At 35.8% G+C, this 10,124-nt stretch overlaps 1 protein-coding gene across 1 annotated transcript; it reads left to right on the top strand.

Moving 5' to 3' along the window:
- The first annotated feature begins 6,720 nt into the window (after window positions 1-6,720).
- LOC137237836 (uncharacterized) lies at window positions 6,721-8,786 on the top strand. Its single transcript, XM_067762099.1, has 2 exons — window positions 6,721-6,962; window positions 7,021-8,786. The coding sequence occupies exons 1-2, from the start codon at window positions 6,794-6,796 to the stop codon at window positions 7,749-7,751; spliced, it is 900 nt and encodes a 299-aa protein (XP_067618200.1). The 5' UTR covers window positions 6,721-6,793; the 3' UTR covers window positions 7,752-8,786.
- Window positions 8,787-10,124: the final 1,338 nt, after the last annotated feature.

The raw sequence follows: 10,124 nt of genomic DNA, 5'->3' as shown, positions 1-10,124 counted from the left end.
CCCCACATTCATAATGGCGCGAGGCGAATACAACACAAATGAGTAAAATAAATGCGAATATCAATGGGCAACAACTGACCGACTATGTCTCAGCAAACATTCGTTGCTTCGTTCGAGCGAGCAAATTCGCTACTTTTTCTCCATTGACGTCTCTTATTATATCTATCCTCTTTGCTTAAGCGGAGAACAAACTAGGCAAACAGTTGGCCAAATATATTTCTTAAGGTTCATGCACATTATACGACGCGACATGTAGCGACAAAATATTCTTTGCATGTATTCTTTTGGAGCCGTGCACATACAGCGACAGTCGTATGACACGACACGACGAAGTTGACCCAACTAGCAAAAATGCCGCGAATATTTTGTCGGAACGTGTCGCTACATGTAGCGTCGTATAATGTGCATGAACCTTAAAAGAAGACCTCTAACGGGAGTGCAGAGAAAGTAGCAGTTTCAAAAGGGCTGGATCTTAGGGTGCTGCTGTTAGAGGCGTAGGTTGTCCTGTCCAGTGTAATTAACACTTTAATCATAATATTTTACGAGTTTGCCAAAATAAAGTAACAGTCAATACGAGCGATGGACTGCTAAAAAACGTCCATAAAAGTCGGGAAAGGCATACAAAGATGCCTTTTGCCCATGGTATGAATATCCCAAGGCGGAAAACTTTTTAATATAGAAAAAGAATATTTACCAAAAAAGTTTCAAATTGTTTTGATAGGCTTTAATTGTTATCCCCAAGGCGGTGATCGACCTAGCCAAGTTTTTCTACTACCTATATGACACCACTTTATTTTCGTGTATTTTTTCTTGTATTTTATCTTCAATTTTTTGTCGCACTCCCTCATAATACGGCGTAAGTACTGGTGTAATTGTGTAAACTATATTTAAAAAAACTAACGAAATACAAGGGAAATACAATCTAGTTCATTAAAAACAAACGAGCCAGTTTGTATTTCGATAGGTTTTTTTGACATTCGGCAGTTTTTTCTTTATTTTTTTCTGACACATGAAAATGTTGTTTCTAGTTAGAAAATTTGGTGCATAAAAACACAATTAAAATCGGTCTTGTGAAAAAGCGAACCATTAGAGACCGAAATAATTTTCGCGTGTTATTTGCATTGTTTTTATTGTTAAAAGTTTTAATGTAAAACAGAAAGCTCCAAAAAAGTACTATTATACAATTATAAAACTTGGCCCAATACACATAACTGTAAAACATAAACAAAAACATGTCAAACTCACTCATTTTGTGGGAATAGTGGTCTCGCTTTTTCATGATAGAAATTGTTTTTGTATTTTGAAGTTTCGATAAAGTTTCGTCAGTTTTTTAGCTTGGAATCCAAGCAAAAATAAAGTAGTCTCATATATGCTTACGCGTCAGTGGCTGCGTAAAAATTTGATAGATCTCACTGTTGTGGTTAAGACAAGTGTGGTATCTTTGGTATAACCGTCAAAATAAGTTATGCAAACAGGCCAGACAGCTGATTTTTAAAGCCACTGTCGTCGTCTCATTCTGTATATCCTTCTTTCACCAGCTGAAGATAGCCAACCAACCGTGTGCGTCGCCATATTGAACATTCAGTCAAAACGCTAAAGAGTAGACATCTTGAACATCCTGTCAGCAGTGGACGGATAAGATATCACAATTGTTTCATACACAATGGATCCCACTTCCAGGAGCGGTCCGAGGAGTTTTTCGTTATTTTAAGGTCAAAACGCCTCATTCAACAGTTTTGGACATGCATTAGCTGTCGACCCCGTTATAGACAGTTGCAGTACGATTCTTAGTATCACTTTCTCAAACAATTTGTGTCTCATATATTATTTGTGCAGATTCAGTTGGATTTGTAAGGTAACATCCCGCATTGACAGTTATTTGCCTAACGGGTAGATAGGATGAGAAGTAGTGGCTGAGGTTACCTCAGCCGTCACTTAGGGTTGTTACGAGTTCTCTAGAGCTGAGTTCACAATCCTTACCCTTTAACTATATGCATATGTCATCTTTATTCTCCCTTCTACAATTCACCAATGCATTTGCTATGCATGTGAGTTAGTTTAAGTTAGTTCGATATATGACAAATTTTCAAAAGAGGGCAGCTATGCTTTTTAAAGGCAACCCCCGCTTAATTCATACAAATAGACAACATTGGTTAATTCTTTAAAGTTCTATAAACAGAACAAAAGTGAAAATACCAGTTTCTTTGAAACTAAGGCATGACGTGGCTGAATGTGTTTGTAATACTTCTACCATCGTAGGAGTGCTGATTAAAACCCCACTCCCGAGAGAAAGGGTTTTAAAGAGATTTACCCGGTATAATCGAAATAGCTGTCGCCTTGTCCGTCTTGATGTCACGTTGTTTAAATTTTTCAAAAACTATTAAATAAATTGTAAATAAAAAATTGCTTCAAACAAATGTGTTCATACATTTGCAGCAATAAGGACAACCTCTGCTGATCTTAAATTTATCAAAATTAATTTATTTCCTACAACCTTTTTAAAGGTATGGAAATATGTCGCGGAGGACCGGCGAGATAAGTTTTTTTCCCGATATTCCTGCTGAGATCTAAAAACTTGCTCTCTTTGTAGAGAGGGATGTCGGAAAGGATGTAACGGTTAGTTGAGACTAACAGTTGAAAGAAGACTTTGGTATAGGAAAAAATTTGTGCCAACGAGTTCGAGCTGAAAGAAGAATATTTGTGGAATTGATTATTCCTGGTCCATACTTTTACTTTCAGTATTAGAGGGCTGCCATTCCTCAATTTTAAAATCAATTTCAGTTGCACGGCAAACATTTTTTACAAAAAATTTGCTCACCCATTTCCATGGATCGATGAATATTTAAAGAAATAAAATGCCAATAAAAAAGGAAGGACAAAAATAAAAACTATAAAAAAATTTAAGAAAATAATTTTATTTTGCTAGCTCGAAATAGTACAAGTATATATATTTGCAAATACGTCGTTAGACATTTATTAAATTGGTTTTTTGAGATGGAAATCTAAACAAATCCAGCATTGACAAAAAGCAAAAAGTTTAATTGATTCAAGAGTCGCACGTAGTTATTGCACGCCGGTTTTCACATTTCAATTTCCAATTATATTAGCCATGTTTTTTTGACACGTATATACATCTACATTTGCGGCTAAAAAAAAAACTTATCATCACTTAGATAATGTTTAAGATACCCATCTAGCGGCAGGGGTTGAATAACTAGCTACAGAACAGGTTTTACCGAAAATCGGAGACACACACCTATGTTGGGCATAGTGTATAACCTATAGCTGAATCGGTTGCCCCATTTGTAGAGGTAATACATAGAGTAGTGTAGAGGTAAAACATAGGCCTCTATTATGAGCATTTTTCGATCTTAGCTGGCTATCGAAAATCGAATTTGAAAATGGTATTATGACATCTAATCTCTCTCGAAATTTTCGTTGTGTATCTAATTTTGAAGCGAATAGAAATTTGTTGTCGACGCTGTATCGAATTAGAAGAAAATTGGTTGAAACGTTTTTGTGTTTATGTTTTTGTTGTTGTAGCGATAAGGTTGCTCTCCGAAGGTTTGGGGAGTGTTATCGATGTGATGGTCCTTTGCCGGATACAGATCCGGTACGCTCCGGTACCACAGCACCATTAAGGTGCTAGCCCGACCATCTCGGGAACGATTTATGTGGCCATATTAAACCTTCAGGCCATTCCCTCCCTCCCCACCCCCAAGTTCCATGTTTATCTTCTACTTTTTTGCTACCTAATAGTAATTTTAAACTATTTGTATTAAACGTATATATTGTAGAATGCTTTAATTTTATTAAAATTAATATCTACACAAAAATTATTTAAAAGAAAATGTTATATTTTCTTAATGAAAAATTTAATAATAATTGAAATTTTTGAAAAAAGAAGAATCAATATTGAAAATTTAGTAAAACATATTAATAATATTAAGTTAATAACAATATTAAGTTAAATAAAAATATTTGAGTCAATATAATTTAAGAACTCTACATATAGGTCCAAGGTCGTGAATACAAAATAACTGCTTGGAAGACTGGTTTCAAAAATTGGACAAAATCCGTTTATAACGAAAGGAACTTGTAAAAAGGATCAGGTGGAAAAAATCCCAAGTGCATTCTCGTACCCGATGTTCAGTTGAGACAATTCGACAATCGAACATTTTGTTGTGCTTGATTCATGGCGGACCAAGGTCGTGAATACAAAACAACTGCTTGGAAGACTGGTTTCAAAAATTGGACAAAATCCGTTTATAACAAAAGGAACTTGTAAAAAGGATCAGGTGGAAAAAATCCCGAGTGCATTCTGGTACCCGACGCTCAGTTGAGACAATCCCTAGCGCAAAATCTGAGAATTGTTGCCAGTTTCAAAATGGTTGGAATAGACTTGGCTCTTGTGCATTGTTGCAGCCATTCATCTTTACTGGATAGCAAGTCCGTGAGCGCTTCTATGGTCATTATGAAGTCTAGTTTTTAACACATGTAAAAACATGTTTAGAAAGTTACAATGTTTAGAAAGCTACAATTACGCGTTGAAATTCATTTCAGCGTTTTATACTTCTGGCTAGTTGCAGTATTGATCGCCCGCCCTAGTCTTGATCGAATGAGTGTCATAATACCGAATGAAAATTTCTTTGATCAGCTATTTCGACCACAGTCGAGGATCGCATTTGTCTCATAATGATGACCACAGACATACATTTCACTTGCAACTGAGTATAATGCGTATTGAAATTTAGAGGGACTAATTTTCTGTGCAGCAATGCCAAAAAAGTAGATATAGTTTAACGATTAGCAATTCATATAAAGTTTAAGTTTATTATATATATAGATGTAAAAAAATACAGCTATTGATCGTAAAGACGAAAGGGCGAATTAATGGTGACTTATAAACATAAAGCCATAACCAGACAAAACAGCTGTTCGAACCTACCTTATGGAAATCAATATAATCGATTAAAGGTGCCATACCATAACTCTAACGCCATGACCATACCATAGCCAACCATTTGGATTTTGGTTTCTCGCCATATCCATAGCCTAAAAATATTTCAGTTGGTGAATTTAATAACTTTTTGTATATTAGCCGCGTTTTTTAACACGCGCGTATACGTTTCGTTTGCGCGTGTTAAAAAACGCCTATCTTCGCTTAGATAATGCTTAGGAGACCCATCTAGCGGCTGTGGTAAAACAACTAGCTACAGCAACAGGGTGTACCGAAAAGCGGAGACGCAACGCTCTGATGGCCATAGGGTATAACATATAGCTGAATCAGTTGCGATGAATTGTGGACACACATATAATACATAGAATTAGTGTACAGGGTGAAACAAAGACACATATTTCAGTTACATCTGAGTATAATGCGTATTGAAATTTAGTAGGACAAAATTTATGCGCAGCAATTTCAGAGGTGTATTTATAGTTTGTCTCTTAGCAGTCAATATAAAGTTTAAGCGTAAACGGATATACGCGTGTTAAAAAACACGGCTATTTTATTCGTTGTTTTGGATACGTTATGACTAAGAGACTTATTTTTTGTGGAATATGTTTGTAATTTTTTGCGTTTTCTTCATTTTTATGAAATTTTGACGATTTTTAGTTTTAAGCATCATTAATCGATGACATTGGAGATGGTTATGGATATTGTTACGACTATGGCGTAGGGTTAAGGAAGTTTAATTTACACACTTATGGTATTCGAGCATATCGCCGAAAAAACCGAAAAGTTGGCAGCCTATTTACCGCGCTTGAGAAAAAATAATGTGGCATCGCTGTTTCGAAGGTGTTAAACATCTTCGAACCATTGTACAGGTTTACAAGTATGATATGTATGAGAGGGAAACAATTTCTTTCCCTTTCTAACACACGGCAGTTTGACACTTCGGTCAGGGTCAAACTAGCGTGGAACCCAGTGGAACCTGCGTGGAACATGAGTTTTGACACTGAACGAAGTGTCAAAATTACCGGGGTTGCTTCGTCGAAAGCGACACAGGGAAGCAAAAAAGGGATCGGAATATCAGATATGGGTTGCTGTGATGGTAAATTTTTTTGAACGAATTTAGTAGGAAATTTTAAGTGCACCCATATGAGTTCTTCACAAAATTATAAAAAAGTCTTCAATTGGGGTATCTGAGGACGCGTAGTTATTTCAGTATTAAGAATACAAACACGTGAGTTAAGTTTTTCTACCCGTTCAAAAGTTCTCCGAGAAAAACAGTTTGAAACCGAGGTCGACTGCAATAACCCGTCCAAAAAAGCGGAAAGAAAAATGAATAGACGCATTTTGTCCTGTTGTCAATAGTCCGAAGAGAAAAGTATTCGAATTATTGGAAGCGAGGCCAAAACGCGTCTATTAATACCTCCCCCGACGGTTTTGGTCGTGTTTTAGCAATCGTCCCCGGTAATAAAGTATCACAATTTGTTAATTAAAATTGTCCAAAATATATGGTTATTAAAGAGAGATGTAATTAAGAGCTCGTTTGAAAGTAAATAAGTATATTTCTTTGTAATATAAGAAAAAAAAATTTTAAGCAGTTTTCGATAGCAGCTACTAAACTTATTTTGGTCCTAAGAAGTACAACAGTGCCAAATAGCATCCACACAAAAAACGAACAAGAACAAGCATTTTATCAGGTGAGCGTGGCTGTGTATGTGCGTGCTGCTACATATCCTACTTGTAGACCTGTACAATGTCTTCGAACATTTTGTTTAGCTTGATTGTTTATAAACGTAAAATATTTCCCGCAACAAGTTGTTTATTCCAACTAATCTGAATATGTTGGCTTCAGCTGAAATGGTAACATTTACCGAAAAGTTGATAGAGGAGATAAAACAGTTTCCAGTTTTGTATGATCGAAAATATGTTCGTATCAAAGATGGCACCGAGAAAGAGGTAGCTTGGGAATTACTGAAAAGTCGTTTGCCACCAGATTTAAATATCACAGGTTTAAAATTAAAAAAAAAGCATACATATAATTTTACGTTATCGATTCTCATTTTTAGTTGATGCGGCCAAAAAGCGATGGAGGACTCTGAAAGATTGTTACTCAAAATATTTGCGCAGTGGGAATACTTCTAAAAGACTAGAAGCACGATATAGATCCTGGCGATGGGCACGCCAAATGAATTATTTTAAATCGCACATGTTACACACTGATGGTAATAATAGCGAAGAAGCGATTTCACGGAATTCACGAAAAGAAAAGTCAAATCGCAGAAGAACAAACGCTACCTCAAACCGTATCATAAAGAAGAGGTTTAAAGGGCATTTCGAAGAAGATAGAAGATCCCAGGAACGAAGTCGATTAAAAACTAACGTAAAAAGCGAGCCAGCTTTGGAAGTGAAAAAAGCTCAGAAGGATGAAGCGTTAAACGACCCGTTTAATGATCCTTATCAAGCCATAACTTATGATCTATCCGATTATGTAGAGGACACGCAACAGTTAGAAACAGAAACCACCGATGTCAATATTACAACTAATACCAAATCTAGCTCATATCAAAATGAAAATTCTAAAGATCCCTTGATGGGTGGCAATTTTGATGGAATCGATCTAACATTTCTAGGATATGCAAGTAGTATTAAAAAACTTTCACTCCGTCGACAATCACTTATTAAATTTACAGTTGCAAAATTAATAATGCAACAAGAATTAGCAGAACAAAATGAAAATACCGAGAAAGAATGTGCACGTAAACCCATTATAGTTCGTACTGAAATAGAAAGATTGTGAAAATAGTTTGATGTATATACAATGCATCCAAGAGGTTAAAGGGTTATAAATAGTATACATATTACATAAAGATTACTTCAATTTAAGTTTATGCCAAAGCGAAGTCATGCTAAAAATAAAGGAAGTAAAAAAGCTTTTTGTATATAAATGCCAATCTTACCTACTCAAGGTAAATCATGGTGCAAATATAAATGTATGCAAGTATACGTACATTTTTTATGCTTTGGCTTCCCTATGTTAACAAAAAGGTTTCGGTAACCCAGAAGATTCGACCAAAATCGTTCGTCACAGCTAGCAACTAGTACCTAAAACTATAAGTAACGAGCTTACCAAGTTCACTCGAGAAACACCAACAAGAACATACTTGGTAAAATATTATTTTATCAAAGCAACAACAAATAAAAGCAATTTGGACTTGATAGTTGTTGCACTTATAGAGATTCATACAACGGGAGTCTTAGTTTACTGGCATTTCCAACAGGATTGGATCATGGAGATGTAGTTTTTGCAGTCGTTGATTCTCTTTACATACCATGAAAATGTTGGTTTGTTCTGGGTTAAACTCTGTATAAGTAAAAGTTCAAGCTGTTTCAGTCTCAACCCCGACATACCAATGTATGTCCCGCTTGTAACGTATTTTCACATGACATCAACCATCTTTTCAATTGGAATGAACGTTTCTAACATTGATATATCTTTGGTACAACGAAACTGTAAGTTTCCTCGGAATCCTGATAACAATTTGTGAGTGATCGCACCTATTAGATGGTACCACGCACTGCTACATTCAACACAGCCCTCTTATTTTACTATTGACAAATGTCAATATTATGAAATGAATGTTGGAACCGCCAATTTGTTGCAAAGGTTTTAGTAGGAGTAAAATATCAGCCTTAAACTCCGAGCTATCACATACAAATTATTATTACTTAATTAAATGTACACCTTTTTAAATTAAATTAACGTATACTTTTATTTATTACTTCATTTAGGCTAAGTAGTTTATATCGTGAATGTGCGTTTTAATAAAATAGTAATGAAATTACTTATTTGTATTATTATTTTTGTAGTAACATCGTGAATACTCCTCGAAAGTATTACGCAAAGATGGATCGGTTATGAGTTGAAATCAGTCGTTATGAATTTCACGCAGAAATCATCCTGTGGTGTGTAAACAGCTTTGCTCACAGTATGGGGCAATATTGAGTAAGCGAAAGATGTAAGTAAGCGTAAGTTAAGACCTTGTAAATGACATGTTATAACGAGGATATAGGTATGCAGATTGTAATTGCAGGTGTACTGTGATGTATTGGTAAACTATTTAGAGCACTAGAGAACGTGTAAGTGTAGGGGTAGGATTTTGGTATAGTGTATGAAGTATTACAGAATGGGTAAGCGTAACCGTAGTGCGTGCTATTGGTATTGGTAGATTGGAATACTAAAGAATGTAAGCGTAAGTGTAGACACTACACTGCCGACCCCAAAGGCGAACTAGGGGGTAGGGAGGGCGGGATAGTCTAGAAGGTATAATGTGGTCATATTAATTGTTCCCGAGATGGTCGGGCTAGTACCTTAATGGGTTTTTGTTACCGGAACGTACCGGTTCTATACCTGGCAAAAAGCCATCAACCTCGATACACTTACACAACCCCCCGCCCTACATCGCTTCTGAACTGGGCAGCCTGTCAAACATTACAGTACATATATACAACGAGAGAATGAGACAAAATCTCAAGGCTGTCGCTAAATTTTTTTAAAAAGGGGTCTTAAATATATGTATATTTCAACAACCCTGCAAAAACTGTTGGATTACGTGTTCCATTTTCTTCATGTTGAAGTACTCTAACAATACTCCTTTGCAATGCGTTTGCGGACCACCATCAGTCGATCATTGCTCGTTTTTTAACGACCGTGATCACGACACGATGACGATCGAACAAAATTGCCAAAAGTAAAATATTGCATACAAATAACTGATAATAAAATTTTACTATGGCAACTCTGATAAAATGCAACCGCGCACTGGTTTTATGTATACATACGATAGTATAGAGAAATATTAGTTTCTTTATTCACGCAAATGCTAAATAACATAAGAATATTCGTAGTAAAAATTATAAAAGTTGTATTGCCCCTCTTCATTCACTTTCATTTTAAATTAAATTCACTCCGATAATTCTTTCCGACACAATTCCTCTTTAGTACTTTGGCATATGATCTTCTGTGGGTGCTCCATGGAGTACTAGAGTGAAAATACTTTGGAAAGTACTCTCACGTATGTACTCTATGGAACACTCACAAACAAAGCGAGAGTGGGATCACCTACTCCTCTCCTAGGACATCGCAATGTTAATTGGAGCACATTTTTGTATG

Source organism: Eurosta solidaginis, chromosome 1 (assembly GCF_040869045.1).
Source record: "Eurosta solidaginis isolate ZX-2024a chromosome 1, ASM4086904v1, whole genome shotgun sequence".
Lineage (NCBI taxonomy): Eukaryota > Metazoa > Arthropoda > Insecta > Diptera > Tephritidae > Eurosta > Eurosta solidaginis.
Note: the sequence above shows the minus strand (reverse complement) of the source record. Positions and strands in the feature narration are given on the sequence as shown.

Coding starts and splice junctions, on each gene's coding strand:
- LOC137237836 (XM_067762099.1), top strand. CDS start 6,794: ATGTTGGCTTCAGCTGAAATGGTAACATTTACCGAAAAGTTGATAGAG. Junction 6,963..7,020: donor ACCAGATTTAAATATCACAG/GTTTAAAATTAA, acceptor TCTCATTTTTAG/TTGATGCGGCCAAAAAGCGA.